This window comes from Sarcophilus harrisii, chromosome 6, assembly GCF_902635505.1.
Source record: "Sarcophilus harrisii chromosome 6, mSarHar1.11, whole genome shotgun sequence".
NCBI classification, from domain to species: domain Eukaryota; kingdom Metazoa; phylum Chordata; class Mammalia; order Dasyuromorphia; family Dasyuridae; genus Sarcophilus; species Sarcophilus harrisii.
This window is the reverse complement of record NC_045431.1, coordinates 98,476,911-98,503,549: the sequence shown is the minus strand read 5'-3', so window position 1 is coordinate 98,503,549 and position 26,639 is coordinate 98,476,911. Positions and strand designations below refer to the sequence as shown.

At 32.9% G+C, this 26,639-nt stretch overlaps 1 protein-coding gene across 8 annotated transcripts in view; it reads left to right on the top strand.

The window, feature by feature from the left end:
- Positions 1-26,639, top strand: part of NEK1 (NIMA related kinase 1) — a 152,125-nt gene that overhangs the window by 35,000 nt on the left and 90,486 nt on the right. For all 8 annotated transcript variants that reach the window (XM_031941991.1, XM_031941987.1, XM_031941993.1 and 5 more), the window contains exons 10-12: positions 3,045-3,245; positions 8,018-8,078; positions 10,511-10,668. In XM_031941991.1, coding sequence (XP_031797851.1) covers positions 3,045-3,245; positions 8,018-8,078; positions 10,511-10,668 — 420 coding nt within the window. The remainder of the gene's footprint in view (positions 1-3,044; positions 3,246-8,017; positions 8,079-10,510; positions 10,669-26,639) is intronic.

The window sequence follows — 26,639 nt, the reverse complement described above, 5'->3', positions numbered from 1 at the left end:
CCAACAATACATTAGTGTCACAGTTTTCTCACATCTTTTCCAACATTTGTCATTTCCCTTTTAGTGAATTCGATGGATGTGAGGTAGTATCTCAGAGTTGTTTTAATTTGCATATCCAATCAGTAGTGATTTAGATATATGATCACAGATGGCTTTAATTTCTTCATCTGAAAAATTGTTCATATCCTTTGACCATTTGTCAATTGGAGAATGACTTGTATTATAAATTTGACTCAATTCTCTCTATGTTTTAGAAATGAGGCCTTTATCAGAAATACTGGCTGTTATATATATATATATATTTATTTATTTATTTATTTATTTTGGCTGAGGCAATTGGGGATAAGTGACTTGCCCAAGGTCACACAGCTAGGAAGTATTAAGTGTCTGAGGTCAAATTTGAACTCAAGTCATCCTGACTTCAGGGCTGGTGCTCTATCTACTGTACTACATAGCTGCCCCTATAAAAAATTTTTTTACCAGCTTTCTGCTTCCCTTCTAATTTTGGTTACATTGGTTTTGTTTGTGCAAAAACTTTTCAGTTTAATATAGTCAAAATTATGCATTTTTCATTTTAGAATGTTCTCTTGTTATTCTTTGGTCGTAAGTTGAACTTTTTTTATTTTAAGTTTAAATACATTTAAAATGAGATTTTAAGATTTATTTTTAGAAAATCTTTAGTACCAGAATATGATGGGCAGTATAAAAAATTAGAATGCATACTTTCCATGTATATATCTTCTCAGATAACAAGACAATCTTTGCAGAACTTTGTCCCAACCAAATTGTTTTACAGTTAACTTCATAAATACTTACACCCAAACCCCACCTGGTCCATTGAAACAGAAATGTTCCCTAACTGATGTTGTATAATGCTAGTAGCCTGTCAGGGGATGTTTAATAGTTTAGAGAGGATAAGAAGGCAGTTGTTTGAGCACATCTGGAGCAGTACTAATAAGTTTCAAGGGAGCTCACCTTCCCATTTCTACTTCTGTCTTTCTTCATCCTTGAACTTTGCTACTTCTTAGTTTTTTCAACATAGATGAGGCAAAAATGGGCAGATGCTAAGAGTGACTACTGACAAAGTAAGAAAATCCTAATTCCCAGGGACACTAGAAGGATGAAAATGTTAGTATTATCATTGTAAAAATTATAGAGTCTCAGCTATGTGTAAATATCTTTGAAGCTTTTTTTTTTTTGCCCAAATTTTAGTCTCAGGATCATATCTTCCATTCATAATGTTATTTCTATAGGTGCTCTCAAATCCCTTCCTCTCTCCACATTATTTTTTCATCTAAAACTGACCTTTTATGTAACTAGTGAATGACAGTGGGCAAAGGTATACTCATATTTCTTTTTCAGAGACTTTTCATAAAAAGGTAGTTATAGCCAAGTGATAAAGAGCAGTCATTATTAGCAAAGTGTGGTAGAATCAGATGTCCTTTGCCTTACTCACATTTTAGATAGAATTGGGATGGGTGGGTTTTTTTTTTTTTCTTTTTCATCCCATTAGCTATGTCATTCTCTGCTAGAAGAAAAAAAGAAAATTCAATACCTATTTCCCTTGATTCACTTTCTAATTTGGCAGGGAATGAGGAAGTGGAAATGTCCTGTTCCTCTCTAATCTACCATCAACAAATAGCCATTTGCAGATTTGATTAGTCCATTCAGACCTTCAGTGTTCTCCCATTAAGCTAAAGACCTCCAATATGGGACACGTGGAAAACCAATTGTATCATAAATTTCTTCTTGGTAAATTGGATATCTCTAATTAGGATTGAGTTTTATAATTTAGTGGAGTTTTTGTTTTTGTAAGTTTTGTTTTGTTTTGTTTTTTGCTGTTTCCTTTTATCAGTAGGAGTTAGCCTAACCAAAAAGAAAAGAAACAAGTTGCATTAGAGAATAATAGGAAAAAAAGTATATTTCTCTGCTTTTAGACTTTTCTAGGATATTCTTGAAAGCTTCAAAGTGTGTAAATCAAATTATTTAAAAATTTAGTTGCACTAAACTAAATAAATCCTTTACTAAGTACCTTTTTAAAGTATATCCAGATGATCACTCCTGCCCCAACTTATATTTCATTGAGCTTTCTTAATGCAAGACAAACTTGGTTTTTATTATTTTGAAAAACAAAGCTTAATTTTCCAGTTTTCCTTTGGTCTCAATGAACTGGAGGCTATTTTTTGTCTTTAGAGTATTTTTTTTTTTTTTTTTTTTTTAACCATTGATAGAGATCTCAGTTCACTCCTGTCCTCTACATTTATAGTGGTATAATTTAAGCCTAATGTTAGTAATGTTAACACAAAACAATCAGCTTAAATGAAATCAGAGCTCTAAAATAACATCTTGATTTCAATTTTATTGGGGGAAAGAAATTTGGAGAATTTTAGAGAATCCACGTTTGCCAAAAATCTTTCTGGCTATATGCTGCAGGTGCCTACATAAGAATAACCTACTTCTAGCTGGAAAGGGCAAGATTCATGCATTACCTTTTGTAGTAGAAAAAAACATGCCAATGATTTTGCTGCCTTTGGATAATACTTTATCACTTTTTCTGAGTTATAAAATCAGATTTTGTCAACATAAGTTTTTCACATTGATTAAATATTTAGTCTTATCTTGTCACTTACTGAATTAAAAAAAAAACAGCTGAATATTACCATTTGCTTTCATTAGAAATTGCATCATATTCTATATGAAATCCAGAAATAGTGAAGCAAGTATGTTTTTCATTAAAGAACTCATGAGGAATTGAATATTTGAAAGGAAATTTTATTAATAGTCTAAGTTTATGGGAACATAGGAAAATAGTTATAGTATACAGCTAATACAAATGTAGATTTTACATGATTTCACATGTATGGTGAGATATTGCTTACTTTCTCAGTGAGTGGAAGAAGGACTAGAGGATGGAAGTTTAGAACTCAAAATTTAAAAATTTTTTCAAAAATTTAAATTAAATTGAATGTAGGAGAACAGAACATAATTGTTAATAAGTGGACCTATTTGATCTGTTTATTTACATTTTTTTCCTATAATTCCAGTTTGAAGCTGGCAATATGAAAAACCTGGTACTGAAGATCATCTCTGGATCTTTTCCTCCTGTTTCCTTGCATTATTCCTATGATCTCCGTAGTTTACTTTCTCATTTATTTAAAAGGAATCCTAAGGATAGACCATCAGTTAACTCCATATTGGAGAGAAGTTTTATAGCCAAACGTATCGAAAAGTTTCTTACACCTGAGGTATGTTTTTGATTTAATCAGATTAGATATAACATTTAATAAATTGTTGGTTCATTATAGGTTACAAACTATGCATTATTTCTTTACATTCTCTGATGTGAATTAAACTGATATTTTCTAAAATTTAAATGACAAGTTACAGCTATTGCATTAGTATAGCAATTCATAAATTTTTTTAGTCCCATTCTTTATGACTTTTGTGTATGTGTTTCCTTAAATCTGCCATGGGGAATCTGCACAGCATACTAAAATATCTTCCTTTAAATATCTTGAAACATCTCATGAATACCATTCAAGATGGCATGGTTTCCATCAGTTATATCTCTCACTATGTTATTGTTCCATCTTTTTTCCTCCTCCCAATTTTACATTTTTGTAATACATTCTTAATGTTGCCTTTCCTCTGTCCCATTTATTATATCCTGCTGCTTGCTTAGGCCTGTTCTGTACTTCTCCATTCCGCCTTTGAGTGTCCTTCAAATTTAGAACTTGGATATTTTATGAGTTGAAACCATATAACATCACCACAAGAATTTTAGTATAATAAAACAGAGAGTAGTTTAGATTCATTAAGTTGTGGTGTTAAGAATTTAAATGTTTACCTTGCCAGTATAAAGTCTTATAAAAATCTTTGTTTTGATCTTCTTGTGTATATGTCACTTGATTTGTATTTGTTAAATTTTAGGAAATGAAATCTGAGTGACTCCATTTTTCTTTCAGTTTCCCATTTCTCCTGTTGATAGATTGCTTAAAAAGATCTGCTTATAGTTTTAATTGTATATCATTTTCTGAATTATGTTATAGGCTGTAATTAATTTGGATCTTTGCTTTAACAAGTCAGTGGTGTGACTCTAAATAAAATAGCAGTTTGGGGAATGAATCCCTCCATCAGTAAGAAGTAGTTTCATGTCTGTTAGAATACAATCAGTTTTTTAAATTATTTGGTGCTAATCACATCCAGTTGCTTTCCAGCTTTTAAGAAATATATTCATTTTATATAGACATGAGTTTTCTGTGTAGTTTGTAACTCTTTGGTCTCTCTCATTTTTTATTCCTGATGCATATTTTCTGCCATTTTTTTTTTATCATCCTTCACTATAACCATATTTGCATTTATATTACTACAGGCAAAATATATGGTGGCTTAATTTGGAGGATTTTATCAAGGTCTTTGTAGAATTTCTCTATCCTTTTATCTTTTGCCACTGGTATTTATGCATAAATTGGTGACAGATTTTTTAAATACTTATTGTGAGAATTGCAGTGTAAAATGGCCGATATATTATGCCGTATTTATTATTGATCTTTGGGTTTACCAGCTCTAACAATTCTGTTATTTGCTGTTTCATCCTTCTATTTAGCTGCAACTTCCTTTTATCTCTTGGTTATATTTATAATAACTTTTCAAGATTAACAGTTTAGTCCCTGCAGTAATTTATCCACTTCTTGGTCACAGGATAATGATTTCAAATGGTGTGTACTACCAGCTAAAATGATGTTCTTAGGAGATTCAAAAATTGTTATTTTTAACACACTCTACCCTTTGGATCCCCCTCATTTATAGATTACATGGCAGAGAATGGAGGATCATTTTGAAGTTTTCTTTATTTCATGAGTTGCCATGGCCTAAGAATTCATATCGAAGTGGTGACCAGCTCTCTGGTGATAGTCTCTTCCACTCTAAACTAGATCTCAAAAAATAGACATATTCTATTACTGTAACTATCCTGAACTTGCCAAACTTGTACTTTTTGTGCTCACTTATACACCCTGATGAGGAATAAGAGTAGGATGCTGTAGGGGTTCCATTTAATATGTAGCCTGAATTTTTTTTTAAATGTTTTTGTTATAGCTTTTTATTTACAAGTTATGTGCATAGCTAATTTTATAGCATTGACAATTGCCAAACCTTTTGTTCCAATTTTTCCCCTCCTTCCCCCCATTCCCTCCTCCCAATGGCAGGTTGACCAATACATGTTAAGTATGTTAAAGCATATATGTCCTAACAGTTATTTTGCTGTACAAAAAGAATCGGAGTTTGAAATAGTATACTATTAGCCTGTGAAGGAAATCAAAAATGCAGGTAGACAAAAATAGAGGGATTGGGAATTCTATGTAATGGTTCATAGTGATCTCCCAGAGTTCTTTCGCTGAGTGTAGCTGGTTCAGTTCATTATTGCTCTTTTGGAACTGATTTGGTTCATCTCATTGTTGAAGAGGGCCACATCCATCAGAATTGATCATCATATAGTATTGTTGTTGAAGTATATAATGATCTCCTGCTCCTGCTCATTTCACTCAGCATCAGTTCATGTAAGTCTCGCCAGTCCTCTCTGTATTCATCCTGCTGGTCATTTCTTACCGAACAATAATATTCCATAATATTCCTATACTACAATTTATACAGCCATTTTCCAATTGATGGGCATCCACTCAGTTTCTAGTTTCTGACCACTGCAAAGAGGGCTGCCAGAAACATTCCTGCAAATACAGATCCCTTTCCCTTCTTTAAGATTTTTTTGGGATATAAACCCAGTAGTAACACTGCTGAATCAAAGGATATGAGCAGTTTGCTAACTTTTTGAGTATAGTTCCCAAATTGCTCTCCACAATGGCTGGATGTATTCACAATTCCACCAACAATGTATTAGTGTCCCTGTTTTCCCACATCCCCTCCAACATTCCTCATTATCTTTCCCTATCATTCTAGCTAATCTGACAGGTGTATAGTGGTATCTCAGAGTTGTCTTAATTTGCATTTCTTTGATTAGATTAATAATGACTTGGAGCATCTTTTCATATGGCTAGAAATAGTTTCAGTTTCTTCATCTGAGAATTGTCTGTTCATATCCTTTGACCATTTATCAATTGGAGAATGGCTTGATTTCTTATAAATTAGAGTCAGTTCTCTACATATTTTGGAAATGAGGCCTTTATCAGAACCTTTGACTGTAAAAATGTTTTCCTAGTTTATTGTTTCCCTTCTAATCTTGTCTGCATTAAGTTTTGTTTATACAAAAACTTTTCAATTTATATAATCAAAATTTTCCATTTTGTGATTAATAATGATCTCTAGTTCTTCTTTGGTCATAAATTCCTTGCTTTTCCACAGGTCTGAGAGGTAAACTATCCTATGCTCTTCCAAATTATTTATAATCTCATTCTTTATGCCTAGGTCATGAACCCATTTTGACCTTATCTTGGTGTATGGGTGTTAAGTGTGGGTCAATGCCTAGTTTCTGCCATACTAATTTCCAATTTTTGCCAAATAGTGAGTTCTTATCCCCAAAACTGAGGTCTTTGGGTTTGTCAAAGACTAGATTATTAAAGTTATTGGCTGTTTTGTCCTTTGAACCTAACCTATTCCATTGATCAACTAGTCTATTTCTTAGCCAATACCAAGTGGTTTTGGTAACCGCTGCTTTATAATATAATTTTAGATCTGGTACAGCTAGCCTGAATATTTTTAAAAAATCATTTCTTTTACAAAATGAGAACAAGGTGATGCTTTTCAATTCAATGTGGCTAAAAGGAGAAACCACAACTTACAAGAAATTAAGTAGATCACAAAAGACAAAATTGACAATTCCCATTTTTATTTAAAAATTTTAAAGAGAGCTAGAATAAAAAGATAAGCCATCAAGGTTATAGGAGGTAAGAAGAGTTGGGAAATCTTTTCATTGGATATTTCCACTAAAAGTGTGATAATGAAGTTACATAGAGAATTGATGGAAATATATAAGAGCCATTCTGTAATAGAGAAGTGGCTCAAAATTATTAAAAGTTTTTAAAAGAAGAAATACAGTTTTTGAACAATTAGTTGAAAACATTATTTAAAAATTATCACTAATAATGTAATATAAATTAAGACAACTGTTTATCTTTTGCTACAATTTAAAATTGACTACAAAAATGGAAATAGTAATTATTCAAAGGGCACTAAGAGAGGAGTATAATAATATAGCTTTGAAGATATAAATTGGTACTTCATTCTCGTTAACAATTTGGAGCTATCTTAGAGGAGTGATTGAATGGCTTAGACCCTTACAGCCATAAGTCTAATAAGAAAGCCAAGCAGTTCCCACATACACTGAGATATTCACAGTACTTGTTTCTATGGTACCAAAAGCTAGAAACAAATATTTGAGAATAATTGAACAGCTTGTGGCATATGAATGTAGTAAAATGTTATTCTGTAATAAGAAATGAATTTAGGAATAGAGGGAAAAATAGGAAAATCTATAGAGTGAAAAAAAATTTAAAAATAGATACAAGAAGCAGTATACATGGTGATTGAAGTAATATAAATTAAACAATACATCAAAATTGAGATTAATTACAATAGCCAATGTTGATTCCAAAAGGCACTTTTCCCTTCTTTTGGTAGAGTAGGCATGTGGACTATAGATGTCAATATTGCATACGCTATCATATAGGGGTCACAGCATTAGATTGTTTTGTCGTTAGAAGGAAAATGTTTTATTGCTCTGTGTGTGTGAGTATGTCTGTAAGTAAAATGTTTTGTTGATGATCTTATGTTTTTGTATCGCAATCGTTTCTGTTAAATCATTCTTCCTTTTTCCTTCACTCTTAATCTAGAATAGAAACCCAGCAAAATATATGATTCAGAATATAAGATTTAGTGATCTTATATGACAGTGTACATGATATTTTGTCTATGTTAATCCTCCACTTTTACTTTAGAAAGAAATTCTTTTTTTTTTTTTTAAAGAATAACTTTTTTATATATTTTTTTCTCATTTTCATCTAAGCTTATTGCTGAAGAATTTAGTTCCAGAGCATTTCACAAATTTGGAGCTCATCATCTACCAGGTAAACATGTCTTCAGATTCTTTTCATTTTTTAAAAAAATCTAAAACTATAGTACAGTTTGAACTAGTGGATTGTGTAGCGAGTGTTACTGATATAGATCCTCTTTCCAATATATTTTAGGGAACTAATTTAAATTTGTTAAATTGAATCAATCCTCAAATGATAAATGGTCAAATGATAAGAATAAGATATAATAAAATACTGAGAGGTTGAGGAATTAGAAGTAACAGAGGATGAAGAATAGTCATAAGAGTTGTAATGCATAGAGAAAAATGGAATTATAAAAGAATATGATCAGATAAAGATATTTTGGAGTTTTTAAACATATATTTGGAACAACTATAGTGATAACAACAAGAGGAGGAGTAGAGGAGCAAGTCATGGAAGATGTGTAAATTGCTGAAGTAGGAAGTTAGCCTATTTGAAGGAATATCAACAAATACACTGGAAGTTCAATCTTAATATACTGCCACACTGCAGAACAGATCAGAACTTAAACATTTATGCCATTCAGTGGTTACCTGATCAGGATTACATGAATTATTTATTGTTGAAATTAAAATATTTTTGTTATTGTTGAGGATGCAGAGATACTAATTCAAATTATACTATAGTTAAATTAGATTATTTTAGACTTGTTTTTGTCTTTTAGACAGGTCAGTCAATAGTAAAATATGGAGTTATTTCTGTCATCTAGAGTCTAGCAATAGGTAAATCCTCACAATAAAACCGTGTCTTATAGGTTATTTTATAACAAGGTGTTTTTCATCCTTACATCGAGATCCTTTGGAAGATGTAGTAACAGAAATAAGTTTGTTCAGACAACATATGAGGCATACAACAGAGAATTTTGTTTGCCAAAGGTATTTATCTGTGATAGAGGAGCTTCAGCTCCAAGCTTAAGGAGGGATTCTTTGTGAATGAATAGGCCCTGCAGATGCTGCTGTTTACAAATGTTTGTTGATTGTAAGTAGCATCAGAACATCATAGAGTCTTCTAAAAGAAATCTCTCATCACACAACAATATTTGGTTTGTTCATCTGCAAGGAAAGGCTAAGTGGATGAAAAATGAGTACTACCAAGATTTCAATGAATACCCTTTAGAGGCAGTTAGCTCACAGTTGAGAATCTAGTATGGGCCAGTCACTCTGCTGAGCTCTACAACATGTATATCTTGTACTGACTGAACAGATGAAAAGTGATCTGAGTCCAAAATTGAGCAAAAGAATAGGTTACCAAGTCACTTAACCCCAACTGCCTCAGAAAAAAAAAAAAAAAAAGGAATAGGTTACCAGAATTGCTTTTAGTAATGGCAGAGCTCTTTTATGGATGCTAGGCTCTCCATGAAAACCGAGGCCTATATTTTCAATACTTAGATATTATAATACTTATTTTACTTGTGCATCTTCCTTTCGAGAATTAAATGTATCAGAAGACAGTAGAAAGGGATGTGGTACCTTTGCCAAGGAGCCCTAAAGAGAAGGAAAATGAGATTCCAAGAAATTTTAGAAGGAAAAAAAAAAAGGTGGAATGCTCATGAGGCATAATTAGGGGATGTCAAGTTACTAGAGTACTTCCCTAACACTCCTGTGGTTTTAAAGAAAGCAAAAAAGGTTTCTAACACCCTGGGTTACTGTCTTCTGCCAAACTTCTGGTAGCATATGTATAGTCATACCTGATGGACAGGTTTAAATGTGCTGAAGCCGCCTTATGGGAGGTAATTCCTGAATTAGTGAAATCGCCAATCCCTTCACTTGGTTTTCCTTTCAGTTAAGTGCTGAGGTAGGGATTTAATTGAGAATCTTTATTCCTCAATCACAAATCTTCTGTACTAATTCATCTTTTTAAAGTTATGTCATAGTTATTACTAATGATTCAGTTACCATTTAAGAACATAACAAATTGATAGTTTTTACATTAATGGCTAATTATTATGGTTTTTGTAAATTGTCCTTTCTATTGAAATTTGGTAGTTACCTGAATATAGTTCTATTCTGAGGTATATGGCTTTGTTGTTAGAAGAAAATCCTGATCAGGTAACCACTGAATGGCATAAATGTTTAAGTTCTGATTTGTTCTGCAGTGTGGCAGTATATTAAGATTGAACTTCCAATGTATTTGTTGATATTCCTTCAAACAGCCATCATCATCATCATCAATAATCATTATTTAGTGTTAATTGTGTTGTAGCTTCTGTACTCATCATTAGTTGAATTTTTGTGTTTATGACTTTAGATTGAGTTATATGAACTGGAAGCAATTATGTTTTGTTTTGTTTTTTTAAGTAAAGGTGTCTATAAGTTAGAAATTAAGTGATTAAAATCCAAGAGTTACAGTCTGAAAGAATTTTAATTAAAATTGTGATATGAAGAGTCCCTTAAAGAGAGATTTCGTTTTTATATAATTTGTGTCTTTGTCCTTTTTTTGTGTAGCCAAAAGACCTGCTCAGGGACAGATCTTTGCATCTCCTATTCCTGCACAGAAAATTACAAAGCCTGCTGCTAAATATGGAGTGCCTTTAACGTATAAGAAAGCAATCGAAATGCCTAAAAAATTCCATGAAAAGAAGCCACCTTCAAGATGCAAACAGGTATAACTACCATAATAAGCAGCATTGTTAACACATTTAGTTTTTTTAATTCTTGTTTATTTTTCCCTATAATGTCCCTTTTTTCTTTTCTCAATCAGCCAACCCTTGAAACAAAGATTCAAAGAATAAAAAAAAAAAAGTCTAGTAAAACTAACAAGCACATCAATTAAATCTGATGTTAAATGTGGTATTCCCTACCCAGAGTCCCCTTTCCTTGCAAGTAAGGAAAGTACTTTCACTTTCACATCTCTTGTCTGAGGCCACTCTTTAGTTGTTCACAACTTGCAGTTTTTTTGTTTTGTTAGTAGTATGTTCTTTATATTTACATTGTTGTCAGTATATATGTTATTTTCTTGTTTCCATTTACTTTGTGTAAGTTTATACTATTCCCCTCTTTGTATTTTTCACAATTACACTTTCTTATAATGCAGTAATATTGCAGTGTATTCATATACCACAATTGTTTTCTAATTGGTGGGATTCTACTTTGTTTCCAGTTTTCTGTTTTTACAAAACAGTGCTTCTATCTATATTTTGGTATTTATGAGATCTACTTTCTTGAGATGTATGCTTGCCAATGAAATCTTTGGGTCAAAAAATGTGGATACTTTATTTACTTTCTTGGTATAATTCAGCTTACTTTATAATCATTAGATTAATTTGCAGCTCTACTTCTTGATTTCTGCAATTTTTCCAACATTTACTATTCCTATTTTTTTGTGATCTTTTCTAATTTACTGGGCATAAAATTAAATCTTAGGGTTGTTTTGTTTTGAACTTCTCTTATTCTTAGGATTATGTTTCACATGGTTATAACAGTTTGTAAATTTTCTTTTGAGAACTATTTTTAGAACCTTTGACTACTGCTCACATATATGTTCACACTTTCTATATATCTTGGATATTAAACTCTTATCAGATACGTTTTATGTAACAGATTTAATTTCATGTCATCAAAAAATCTATTTCCTCTTTTATAATTGCTCATAAACCTTATTTTGTTAACAATGCTTTCCTGACCTTAGCTGTGAAAGGTACTTTATTTGGTTCTGTTACTTGAATGGTTTCAATTCTAAGCTTATTGGGATATGATGGTTGATGTTGGTTTAGATTTAATTCCTACTAAACTGTTTTCCAGTTTTCCTAATAAGTCTTATCACATAGGAAGCTATTCCTCAAATTATTTATCAAAATTGGGTTATTACAGTGACTGCTTTTGATTCTTCTTATATTTGTAAACTGCTCAACACAGTGTACCTGTCATGGAGTAAATGCTCTATAAATATTTATTTACTTATTTACAATTTTTAATCAATACCAGATTTTTTTATGATGAGTGCTTTACAGTATAATCTGAGACTTTGAAATGCCATTCCCTATTTATTCTTACTTTTGCTTATTAGTTCTAAGGAGATCCTAGACCTTTTGTTTTTACAAATGAATTGTTATAATATTGTCAGACTGTATAAAGTATCTTCTTAATTAATTCATTATAGTCTTGAATCTATAAATGATTTTAGGTAGTATCACATTTTTATTATGTTGTCATGACTCTGCCGTAAGCACTACATTTTCTGTCAATTATTTGAATGATTCATTCTTTTTTTTTTTTTTTTTTTTTAATAATTATAACTTTTTATTGACAGAACCCATGCCAGGGTAATTTTTTACAACTGTATCCCTTGCACTCATTTCTGTTCCGATTTTTCCCCTCCCTCTCTCCATCCCCTCCCCAGATGGCAAGCAGTTCTATACATGTTAAATATGTCACAGTATATCCTAGATACAATATATGTGTGCAGAACCGAACAGTTCTCTTGTTGCACAGGAAGAATTGGATTCAGAAGGTAAAAATAACCCAGGAAGAAAAAACAGTTTATATTCATTTGAATGATTCTTTAAAGAACATTCTGTAATTGCATCTAAGCAGTTTTTGACCATGCCTTAATAGAATGTTTCCCAGATACTTAAAGTATCCATTCTTTGGAATGGGATTTTTCCTTTCTATTTCCTGTTGAATATTTCTTATTACTGTAGAAAAATGTTTTTTTATTTTTATGAATTTATTTCGTGTCTTTTTTACTTTACTAAAATTGTCTTGAGTAGGGTTGGGGGTTTTTTTTTCCTGAATTATCTAGATCTTTTTAGGTTAGTCCTCATGTTTTCAACAAATAAGAAAGGTCTGTTCTGTTTTTGCCTATGTTTGTGCATTATTGTCCTATTGTAGTGTTCCTAGAACTAAATCAGTGTTGGGAAGAAAGGGAACCTTTGCTTTATCTCTGTATTTTATAGAGAAAGATTCTATTGTCTTCACATTATAGATAATATTATTATTTGTTTTTAAATATGTAGTTTAAGATTTTTAAAAATAGTCATTCTGTGACTTTGTCTTCATAGGTTTCAATTTGATAGGGTTTTTTGTTTTTCTCTTGTTTTCCTTTGTTATTTGGTTGAGTTTTTTGCATAAACTGGTGTGGTATTTTGTCAGAAACATTTCTTTTATTGATAAAATAATGTGATATGGATACTTTTGGATTTTGTTATTTTTTCCTAATTTTTAACTGTCCTTATAGCCTTGGTATGAATTCAGTTTGAGTATAGAGAATGACTTTTTGAACATATTGCTATAGTCTTTAATCAAGATTTTATTTTTATTTTTTTAATATTTTATTTTTCCCAGTTACGCAGTTTTTTTTACATTTGTTTTTAAAACTTTTGAGTTCCAGATTCTCTCCTTCCCATCATCCACATCCACCCTTATCTGACATTGAGAATGCATATGTGAAGTTATGCAAAACATAACCAGGATTTTGCTTTAAAAATTGCTATCAGTGATATTTATCTATATGTGTTTCTGTTTGTTTTATCCTTCCATTGTTTACATATTAGGATGATATTTTCTTATAAAATGAGTTTAATGATTTTCACCTCAATTTTTGAAAATAAGTTTAGTATAGGAATTAACTTATTTCTTTTTTCTTTTTGAAGCCTTTTTATTTTCAAAACATATGCATACAGTTTTCAGCATTCACCCTTGCAAAATCTTGTATTCCAAAATTTTTTTCCTCCCTCCCAAATCCCCTTCCCTAAACAGCAAGTAATTAATATATGTTGAACATGTACAATTCTTCTATACATAATTTCACATTTATCATGTTGTACAAGAAAAGTTAGATCAAAAAAGGAAAAAATGAGAAAGAAAACAAAATGCAAGCAAACAAAAAAAAGCGAAAATGCTATGTTGTGATCCATACTCAGTTCCCGCAGTCTTCTCTCTGAGTGTACATGGTTCTCTTCATCACAAGACCAATGGAACTGGCCTAAATCATCTCTTTGTTGAAGAGATGTCCATGTCCATCTGAATTGATCATAGGATAATCTTGCTGTTGCCGTATACAATGATCTCCTGGTTCTCATTTCCCTTAGCATCAGTTCATGTAAGTTTTTCCAGGCCTCTTTAAAATCATCCTGCTGATCATTTCTTATAGAACAATAATAATTCATAACTTTCCTATATCATAACTTATTCAGTAGATGGGTATCCACTGAGTTTCCAGTTCCTTGCTGCTACCACCACAAAAAGGGCTATAACAAATATTTTTGCACAAGTGAGTCCTTTTCTCTTTTTTTAAATGAAGTCTTTGAGACAGTAGAGATACTGGATTTAAGGGTATATATAGTTTGATAGCCCTTTGGGCATAGTATCGTGTTGTTTCTCCAGAAGGTTGAATCAATTCATGACTTCACCAACAATGATTAGTATCCCACTTTTATGACATCCCCTCCAACAAAATTAACTTTTTAAAAAGTTTGTTCTATTTTACCTGCAAATCCACTGAACCAGGTTTTCACAAAAAAGAATTATTTTTTAAATGTGTGTGTGTGTGTGTGTGTGTGTATTTTAATTATAGCCTTTTATTTACAAGATATATGCATGTGTAATTTTTCATTATTGACAATTGCAAATCCTTTTGTTCCAACTTTTTCCCTCCTTCCCCCCGGATGGCATGTTGACCAATACATGTTAAATATGTTAAAGTATAAGTTAAATATAATATATGTATACATGTCCAAACAGTTATTTTGCTGTACAAAAAGAGTCAGACTTGGAAATAGTGTACAATTAACCTGTGAAGGAAATCAAAAATGCAGGCGGACAAAAATAGAGGGATTGGGAATTCTATGTAGTGGTTCATAGTCATCTCCCAGAGTTCTTTCCCTGGGTGTGGCTGGTTCAGTTTATTACTGCTCTATTGGAAGTGATTTGGTTCATCTCACTGTTGAAGTGGGCCATGCCCATCAGAATTAATCATCATATAGTATTGTTGTTGAAGTATATAATGATTTCCTGGTCCTGCTCATTTCGCTCAGTATCAGTTTATGTAAGTCTCTCCGGTCTTTCTGAAATCTTCCTGCTAGTCATTTCTTACAGAACAATAATATTCCATAATATTCATACACCATAATTTATTCAGCCATTCTCTAATTGATGGACATCCACTCAGTTTCCAGTTTCTGGCTACTACAAAGAGGGCTGCCACAAACATTCTTGCACATACAGGTCCCTTTCCCTTCTTTAAAATCTCTTTGGGATATAAGCCCAGCAATAACACTGCTGGATCAAAGGGTATACACAGACAAAAAAGAATTCTTAAAAGTCATCTTTTTTTTTTTTTTTTTTTTTTTTTTAAATACTTCTTTTGGGGCAAGTAGGTGGCACAGTGGATAGAGCACCATTCCTGAAGTCAGGAAGACTTGAATTCAAATGTAGTCTCAGATACTTAACACTTCCTAGCTGTGTGACCCTGGGCAAGTCACTTAACCCCAATTGCCTCAGCAAGAAAAAAAGAAAATAATTCTTTTATTATTCTTATTTTTAAAAGTAAGAATATTTTAAAATTTTTTAATACACATTGCTTTATGAATCATGTTGGGAGAGAAAAATCAGAACAAAAAGGAAAAACCATGGGACAGGAAAAAAAAAGAAGTGAATGTAGCATTTATTGATTTACATTCAAGCTCCATAGGTTTGTTTTTTTTTGTTTTTTTTTTCTGGATGCAGATCATCTTGTATCCCAAATGTATAGGATTACCTTGGATCACTGAACCTCTGAGAAGAACCAAGTACAAGTCATCTACTCTTTTAAAAGGCTGTTTCCTCAAAGGGAAAGGATGATAGTGAGAAGGGCAAATTGAGGAAGACAATAATCAGAAGCAAAATGCTTTTGAGGAGGGTCAGGGTGAGAAGAGAGAGAGAATAGAATAAGTAGGAGGAAATACAATTAGCCAAAAAAATTTTTGAAGCAGTTTTCTCTGATAACAAAGCCTCATTTCTTTTTTCTTTGTTTTTTAAATTAAAACTTTATTTTTCAAAACATATGTATGTATAATTTTTTGACATTAACCCTTGCAAAACCTTGTGTTGCAATTTTTTCCCCCTTTCCTCACCCCCTTCCCTAGATGACAAGTAGTCCAATATATGTTAAACATGGTAGAAATATATTTTAAATTCAATATATGCATACATATTTATACAATTATTTTACTGCACAAGAAAAATCAAATCAGAACAGAAAAAAAGAGAAAGAAAATGCAAGCAAACAACAACAAAAAGTGAAAATGCTATGTCGTGATCCATACTCGGTTCTGACAATCCTCTCTCTGGGTGTAGATGGCACTCTTCATTACAAGATTATTGGAACTGATCTGAATCATCTCATTGTTGGAAAGAGCCATGTCCATCAGAATTGATCATTGTATAATCTTGTTGCTGTATACAGTGATCTCCTGGTTCTGCTCACTTCACTTAGCATCAGTTCTTGTAAGTCTCTCCAGGCCTCTCCGAGATCATCCTACTGGTCATATCTTATAGAACAATAATATTCCATAACATTCATAGACCTTAACTTATTCAGCCATTCTCCAACTGATGGGCATCCACTCAGTTTCCAGTTTCTTGCAAAGGCTCATTTCTCAGACATATAGGGAACTAAAGGTCAAATTTATACAAATAAGACTCATTCCCCAATTGATACATACATCATCAAAAGATATGAAATTTTCAGATGAAGTAATCAAATCAATATTCATATAAAAATACTTTTAATTCATCAGTGATTAGACAAATGAAAATTAAAACAATTCTGATTTACTACCATACCCATTAGATTGGTTAATAAGACAGAAAAGGAAAAGGGCAAATGTTGGAGGCAGTGTAGCAAAAATGAGGCATTAATGCACTGATGGTAAAATTGTGAACTGATTCAGTCATTTTATAGAGCAATATGAAATTATGCCCATAGAGCTATAAAACCATACATATTTAGCAATTTTGACTTAACAGTACTACTATTTGGACTCTTCCAAAAGAGAGATATTTAAAATTAAAAAAAGGAAAAGGATCCATATATACAAAAATATTTATATCTGCTTTTTTCTCAGGACAAAAAAACTGGAAATTGAGGGGATGCTCATTAGTTGGGAAATGGTTGAACACATTGTGGTATGTGATTATGATAAATATTATTATGCTATAAAAAATGATGATGAGCAGGGTGCTCTCAGGAAAAACTTGGAAAGCCATCCATGAGCTCATGCAAAGTGAAATGAACTAAGTACAAAGTAACAGCAATATTGTGAGATGAACAATTGTGAATGACTTAGCTATTCTCAGCAGTTCAATGATCCAAGACAGCTCTGTATGACTTATGATGAAAATAACTATCCATCTCCAGAGAAGGAATGGACATATCCTAATACAGATTGAAGTATACTTGTTTGTTTGTTTGCTTTGTTTTTTGTTTTGTTGAGGAAATTGGGGTTAAGTTACTTGCCCAAGGTCACACAGCTAGAAAGTATTAAGTGTCTGAGGTCACATTGAATTCAGGTGTTCCTGACTTCAAGGCTGGTGCTCTATCTACCGCACCACCTAGCTGCCCTGAAGTATATTTTTTAAACTTTACTTTTTTTGACCAGTAGAGAGGTCCTATGTTTTCTTTCACAAAATGACTTTTATGGAAATGTTCTTCATTTCACATATACCTTCTCAACAAGGAGGAAATCTGGAAATTAAAGTTTTAAAAATAAATGTCAAAATTTGTTTTACATATAACCTGGGAAAAATAAATTACTAATAAATAATGGGGGGAGAAGGGGGAAAGCATGCAATGAACCAGATAACACTTAGAGAAAAACACTCAGATATTTCTTGCTATTTTTATTATATCATTTATATTCTTAATTTTTTTCCTAAAATTTTGTTGTTAATTTTAAGTGTTTCTTTTAACATTTGTTTAGCAATTTGCTATAGCCCTAATCATAAAGAATTATTCACATGGCTTTATCATTACTCTTTTAGTGAAACCAATTAACATTAAATATCACTCTAAATATTTAGGCCTGCTTTGCTAGTAAAATATTTCAATTGTAAAAAATAAGATAATAAATCATTTCTCCTTACTGAGGAAGAAAAAAAGCCATCCGTCTCTTCCTCCCATTCCACACCATACGATAAAATTATGTTCTGCTTTGTCAGAATAAGTTTTTGTTGTTTTTTACTATTTGGAAAAAAATCATTCTAAGCTTTCTCTTTTTTAAATCTGTTTGCTGCATAATCTTGGGTGATTAGTATTCTGGTCCTTTGGTACTTGATCTTTTTCTTTGGGGCACTGTTTTTTCTCAAAGTTCTAGAGCTTGGCTGTCATTTTTCTGGGGTTATAAAATTTAGTGTTTCTGGTGGTGTCCTCTGAATTTTATTTTCCCTTTGGTTCTATTAGTTCTTTCTGGTTTTCTTTTGTTATTTATGAAATATGTGGCGATTTTTTTAATCACTTTTTTTTTCAGGGAGTGAATAGTTTTTTTTTTAAATTTATCTTTCCTTATCTTGTTTTCCAAATTAATTGGTTTTGATAGAAGATGACTCAAAAGTTACCATCTTAGGTGTCATTCTCAACTTGCCACTTTCTTCTGCCCCATATAAAAACTCTTGTCAAGTTCTCCCCTCCCACTTTCCCTGGCTTTCTTAAAGTCTTAGCTAAAGTCCTACCTTCTATAGGAAGTCTTTCAAACATTAATGGTAATGCCTTGCCTAATTTTGATATTTTTCTCTTTGCTTTTTTTTCCCTTTCAACTATTCCTGTTGCCAAGCCTTTTTTTCTTCTTCTTCTAGTTTTCTACTTGGAATCATTGCAAGTTTATGCTCTTTTTGAATTTTATCTCATTATATTAGATATTCTCTTCTTTTCACTCATTCCTTCAACCCTTTCCTCTAAGAATGACTGGTCGAAGTCCCTCATTTTGCTCTTTAAAGTTTTGGAGCTTCTTTTCACTCTTCAGTAGCAAGAATATTGTCACTCTGGTCCTTCATTGCAGGATCTATAGTGCAAATAGAGCACTAAAAACAGCCACAACTAATCTTTCAAATCTCAGCTTGGAGTTGGGCAGCCAAAAGTTGTGGCTTGATAATAGCTTCCTGACTTTGTCTTTTTCAGTAGTATTGGTCTATGACACTCATTAGACTTAGCTGGTAGAGTACCTGAAATTTTTCCCCCCTCAGTTTTACCGCAAACAGCTGAACTGGTATCCTAGAAATCTTTGTTTCCAGGGACTTTGTACTGGAAGTCAAACTTTGTGTTCTCCTGCAAACACTGGCCTTCCTACTATTCCAGGACAAAACTGCATTCTGCCCCAGCCCTGAATAGGAACGAAACATGTAGGTCCTGATTCTTTTCTTTTCTTTTTTTAATAATAACTTTTTATTTTCAAAACACATGCACAGATGGTTTTCAGCATTCACCCCTCAAAACCTTGTCTTTTCTCCCTTCCTTTTCCCACTCCCTCCCCTAGTCAGCAAATAATCCAATATATGTTGAACATGTAATTCTTCTATACATATTTCCACAATTATCTTGCTGCACAAGAAAAATCAGATCAAAGAGGGAAAAAATGAGAAAAGAATAAAAAGTAAGCAAACATCAATAACAAAAAAGGTGAAAATACTGTTATGATTCACATTCATTCCCCACAGTCCTCTTCCTAGATGCAGATGGCTCTCTCCATCACAAGTGTTTTGGAATTGTAGCCTCTAATTCTTACCACAATTTTGGCTGAGGCCAGAGAGCTTGAAATTGTGAAATTCTGAATTGGGAATGTAGAAATGAGATTGTTTTCTTTGTTTCTTACCCCATTTTCCATTTCTAGATAGGTTTTAGGAGGATTTAAGAGAATTATTAACATATGCATAACTTTTAATGCTTGATACTTGTAGATAATAAAGCCCTGATGGTGGTGGTTCCATGGGTGCTATAGCAGTGGGGAAGCCTTAGGTATGTATGAAGAAGGCAGGGCAGGGACCTAGAAATTTGTTGTTGTTATTTAGTCATGTCTTAACTCTTCATGACCCTATTTGGGGTTTTCTTGGCAAAGATAGAAGTGATTTGCAATTTTACAGATGAGGAAACTGAGGAAAACAGGATAAAGTGATCTGCCCAGGGTCACATGGGTAATGTCTCATGGTGAATTTGAACTTGGATCTTTCTGACTATAGACGCAGAGTTTTATCTACTGTTCACCTAGCTGTCTCAGGTACCTTGGAAACTTAACTTTTACTCTGTTACAGCAAGCAAAAGGCCTAGAAAGAGACAGTGCTCAGCGTCTGAGTCAGATAAATATTAGTATAAATGTATCCTGTAGGCCAGAACTGCATCAGTCAAACTGTGTTTGACCAGCTCGCTGTAGCCCAATTGTAGTACGAGAATTTGTAGGAATTTGGAAGTTAAACAATCTTAGTTAAAGCTTTTGCTTGCTGTGATAGAATTGAGTTAAGTTTCCCAGGTCCTTGCCCAGTCTTACCCATTGCTTATTTTACAAAAAATACCCAGAATTACCACTGCTTATAGTATGTCCCCTAAGTAATATTATTGGTTCCTATTTATACCACTTCAGTTTTTTTGTCTCAGAACTGTGATATTTCATGTGGTTGTTAATAGTTTGCAATTTGAAATTTCAAGAGGTTTCAGTGGGGGCCCTTGAACTAGTGCTTGCCCTTGAACGATTGCTGGATTTAGACACAGAGGACCTGGATTCAAATCCATCCCTCCCATTTATGACATATCATTTTGAGCAAGTCCCCTAATATCTGGTATCCAGCTCCCCATCTATAAAAGAAAGATATTAGACTGGGAAACCTTTAAGATTCTTATTCTCCCTAGTATCCTCTGGTAGACATAGTTGTAGTCTAAAAAGTATCAAAGAAAGGATTCTGGGAAGATGCTGGAGTGGTAGATGAGAAAATTCTAAGCTCTCTAGATTTGCCTCACAAACAAAACAAAATTTCACTTCAGGGTGAACATAGACTGATAAAAATAAATAATAAGACTTGGGGCAGAACAAAGTCCTCCTGGGACAACTAGGAGAAGGTTGGAAAAAAGATCCCAGGATGAAGGTTTGGCTGGTGTGAAATATAAATATCTTTGAATAAGTCTGCTGAAACAGCAAGTGGAGAAGCCTGGGGTTGGCGAGATGTACAAGTAGCCTTGCCCCAACCTGAGCAATTTTTACTCTCAGACTGTGTAGGAAGGCAGGAATCTGAGGAAGAAGGAAGACTGAGGAAATCTCTGATAATAAGGAATTCTAGGTCTACCTTGTGCTGCTCAGAGGAGAGTTTTATTTACAGTACTCCCTATGAGTGCAGAAGCAGTAGTTCAGAGAAGCTGCTGGTGGTGGGCATTTAGAGTAGAGTCTTCAGGCTAGAGGGGAGAACTGAAGGAAGTTCCAGAGGCACATCCCCACCCCAGGATTAGAAGTCATTATACTAACAAGCTCTTACTAAAAAGAAAAAAAAAAAAGAACATCAGAGGAGAAAGAACCCAACTATAGAAGGTTACTATAGGAATAGGAAAGACCGATTGGCTAAGATGACAGGAAAAAATAATGATGATTGTTGGAGGGGATGTGGGAAAACTGGGACATTGATGCATTGTTGGTGGAGTTGTGAACAAATCCAACCATTTTGGAGAGTAGTTTGGAACTATGCTCAAAAAGTTATCAAACTGTGCATACCCTTTGATCCAGCAGTGTTACCACTGGGATTATATCCCAAAGAGATTATAAAGAAGGGAAAGGGACCTGTATGTGCACGAATGTTTGTGGCAGCCCTTTTTGGAGTGGCTAGAAACTGGAAACTGAATGGATGTCCATCAGTTGGAGAATGGCTGAATAAATTGTGGTATATGAATATTATGGAATATTACTGTTCTGTAAGAAATGACCAACAGGATGATTTCAGAAAGGCCTGGAGAGACTTACACGAACTGATGCTGAGTGAAATGAGCAGGACCAGGAGATCATTATATACTTCAACAACAATACTATATGATGACCAGTTCTGATGGACCAGGCCATCCTCAGCAACGAGATCAACCAAATCATTTCTAATGGAGCAGTAATGAACTGAACTAGCTATACCCAGAAAAAGAACTCTGGGAGATGACTAAAAACCATTACATTGAATTCCCAATCCCTATATTTATGCCCACCTGCATTTTTGATTTCCTTCACAAGCTAATTGTACAATATTTCAGAGTCTGATTCTTTTTATACAGCAAAATAATGTTTTGGTCATGTATACCTATTGTGTATCTAATTTATATTTTAATGTATTTAACATCTACTGGTCATCCTGCCATCTAGGGGAGGGGGGGTGGAGGGTGGTAAGAGGTGAAAAATTGGAACAAGAGGTTTGGCAATTGTTAACGCTGTAAAGTTACCCATGCATATAACCTGTAAATAAAAGGCTATTAAATAAAAAATAAAAATAAATTAAAAAAAGGAATAGGAAAGACTGAGGTTCATTTTCAGAGAAGAGTGAAGTTAAAAAAAAAAAAAAAAAAACCTTTTCTACCCAACAGAGTGACATTAAATGGTTACCTGTCCAAAAAGAATTCATAGAATTCAAAAAAGACTTTAAAAATCGAATGAGAGAGATTGAAGAAAAACTAAAAAATAATAATTCAAGAAAAAGAATATTATGAAAAGCAAGTCAACCAAGTAGAAAAAGGAGATCCACAATCTTAAGGAAGAAAATGACTCTTTGAAAATTAGAATTGGGCAAGGGGAAGTTATGAGACCAAGAAATAATTTAAAAATATATATATAGAGAATGAAAAAATAGACGAGAACGTGAGACATAAGAAAAATAACAGATCTGGAGAATAGACAAGAAAACATAAGAATAATTGGACTACCTAAAAACTTATCAGCAAAAAAAGAACTTTGATAAAATAATACAAGAAATAAACAAAGAAAATTGTCTTGAAATGATAGAACAAGAAGAGAAAGCTGAAATAGAAAAAAATTCATAGATCCTACAAGGAAAACATAGAGGAATATTATTGTTGAATTTCATAATCCCCAAATGAAAGAGAAAATTTTATGAGAACAACAAAAGCGAACAAAAAAGCATCAATTCAAATGTGCTGGAGCTAGTTTGAATTATGCAAGATTTATCAGAGGCGACAATAGAAGACTTCAGATATTGCAATATTATATATCAACAATTAAAAGAACTAGGTTTGTGACCAAAAAATATATCAAGCAAAATTAAGTATAATATGGGGGGGGGGAGGGGGGAGAGTGTGGACATTCAGTGAACTGCCATGTTTTCAGGATTTTGTTGCAAACAAACTTAAACTCGGTAGAAAATTTGACATAACAACCAACATCAAAGACAATTTCAAGGGACTCAATAAAAACAAACTGTTGGTTTTATTTATGGAAATGTAAACTATAGGACTAAGATCGTCATTACTAATTGGTAGTCCAAAAGAAAATTGGGGTAGAGCTGAGTATGATGTGATTCTAAAAAGTAAAGCCATGGGACAGCTAGGTGGCACAGTGAATAGAGAACCAGCCCTGAAGTCGGGAGGAGACCTGAATTCAAATTTAGTTTCAGACACTTAACATTTCCTAACTATGTGACCCTGGGCAAGTCACTTAACCCCGATTGCTTCAGGGGGGGAAATAAAAATAAAAAGTAAATCCATATAGGAAAAGGTAAAAAAGTAATTGCTATATGAATAAGGCATGAGAGCAAGAATTGACATAGGAATTTAAAAAAGGAGGACTGGTAGTTCTAAAATCTTACATTGATATTCTTAATGTTAAAGGGTTAGCAATACATACACACATACCAAGAAAAGTATAAGACACTCCAAAATCTATAAAGAAATAGGAGGGGGAAAGAATAGGATAAGGTGGAGTATAGAAGGGTGTATAGGTTAATGAGAAAAGGATATAGAGGGAGAGGGAGAGAGTACAAGGACAGGGTACAGGGAGGATTTTTCAATAAGGGGTTGGAAGGTTAATAGCAAGGCAAGTTAGTGGGTAGAAGTAAAGTGGAAGCAAGGGTAATAAATGAAATAATGCATATATATGCATATGTGTGTTTGTAAATATGTATATGTGTGTGTATATATATATATATATATATATATATATATATATATATATATATGGAGTGAGGAAGAGACAGACAAACTTAAAAATTTTCTGTGCTTGAGTGTAGCTTTGGGAGAGGTGAGAAAAGGGGGGGAAGAATAAAGTGAAAAGAGGAACATCAGAAAACAAAAAACCTACAAGGAGGCAAAGAAAAGGTAGACAATTTCAATTACAGTATGTTTTATTATTCTATATATTTTATGGAAATGGAAATTTTTTACCTAGTTTGGATCTTTTCCTATATTCTGATATGTGCAAGACAATTTTTTTTTTATTTCTATTTCAATTTTAAATAAAAATATCAAAGGAGTATGGAAAAGGAGAGGAGCCATTAATTATATCAAAAAGCAAAAAATAGACATATATAGAATATATTTTGTATTATGTAATGTCATTAGATCTGGTAGAAGGCTTCCATAATGTGTATATTTTCCATGGGATATTTGCAGGAGAATATGGACTAGAACCATGCGCAATGAAGAATGAATGCTTTTTGGTCTTCACATTTGATAGGAATACTCACATTAGTGAGATTAGAGGTTTTTTTGAAGTAGTGAATTCCTTTCTTCTTCTACCTCCCCCCCACCCCCTCAATCCCCTGTGTTTGTTTTAGAGTAACTAACTAGGGAATTGACACCACTACTTTCTACTGTTTCATTATAGAGCCAAGTATGGTAATTCTCATCAGCTAGTTCTTTTGTCGTCTTCAAATTCCTGTCCTCATTTGTTCCTATGATTTAGGCAAGGATTTTTTTTAACTTGGAAAAAAATTAGTTGAAACTCCTTAGATCCTTGATAATATGTCTTGCCATATTCTTAATTCCTGTCTGCCTCAGTCCATCTCTTTTCTCAGATTCCACTATTACAATTTGGAATTGTCTTGGATCATTATATTGTTCAGAGTAGCCAATTTTTTGAAACTTGATCATTATTACAACGTTGCTGTTGTGATGCACAGTGATCCCTCAGTTTTTCTCACTTCAGTTTATATCACTTTCTGAAACACTCTTCCCCCATGCTTATTTCCTACAGTACAATAGTATTCCATCACAATCAGATGCCTTATCTTGCCATATCTTCAATTATTCCAAATTGATGAACATCCCTTTGATTTGCCACCACAAAAAAAACTGCTCTAAATATTTTTGTTCATATAGGTCCTTTTCTTTTTTTTAACTTTTTTGGGCAGAAAATTGCAAATTAAAACAATTCTGAGGAACTACCTTACATCTATCAGATTGGCTAAGATGACAGGAAAAGATAATGATAAATGTTGGAGGGGATGTGGAAAAACAAGATATTAATACATTGTTGGTAGAGTTGTGAATTGGTCCAGCCATTCTGGAGAGCAGTTTGGAATTATGCCCAAAAGGCTATCAAACTATACATACCCTTTGAAACTGCAGTACTTCTACTGGGTCTGTATCCCAGAGATCATAACAAAGGGAAACATGTACAAAAATGTTTGTAGCTTGTGGTGGCAAGGAATTGGAAATTGGGGGGGATGCCATCATTTGGAGTATGATTGAATAAGTTATGGCATATGAGTGTATATGAACAAATTATTGTTCTATAAGAAATGGTGAGCAGGTTGATTTCAGAAAAGCTTGGAAAGATTTACATGAACTGATAGTGAAGTGAGCAGAACCAGGAAAACATACATCAATAGCAAGATTGTGTGATGATCATCTATGATAGACTTAGCTCTTCTCAGCAATTCTGTGATCCAAGACAGTTCCAAGAAACTTAGGATGAAAGTGTAAGTTGCATCGAGAGAGATTATGGAAACTGAATACAGATCAAATCATACTATTTTCACTTTTTTTTTCCTTTTGTCTTTTTCTTTCTCATGGTTTTTCTCTTTGTTCTGGTTTTCCTTTCCCAACATCTTGTGGGAATGTTAGAAGTGAATGTACATATATAACCTATATCAAATTGCTTGCTAAGGGAGGGAGGAAGGAATTAATGAAAGAAGGGAGAAAAAAAATGAACTCATCTCACAAAAATGAATATTGAAAATCATCTTAATGTGTAATTGGAAATAATATTTAATAAATTTTTAAAAATCTTTTTTGGGTTATAGACTTAGTAATGCATCAAAGGGCATACATACTTTTATAGTCCTTTGACTATAAAATTCTTACCAAATTCTTGCTTAATCTCTATTCCTATATCCAACTTTTCCTATTCTTTTATTTTCCTTTAACTCAGGAATTCTTACTGAGTTTGGATCCAATTAGCCTTTTTCTTTGAGGCTTTGTAACAGTTTTCACATCATTGTCTGCATTTCTATCTTGGTCTTCTAGGTGTAGTAGTTTTTTTTTTATAGTCATATTCTTTTTTTTGTTGTTTGCTTATATTTTCCAGTCTATTTCTTGATTTGGAATTTTAGTCAAAGTTGGTCTCTGCTCACCAAAGATGAAAAAGCGTTATCTCAAGTTTCACCCTTTTTCATGCTGCTATTTTCAAAGCTAGTT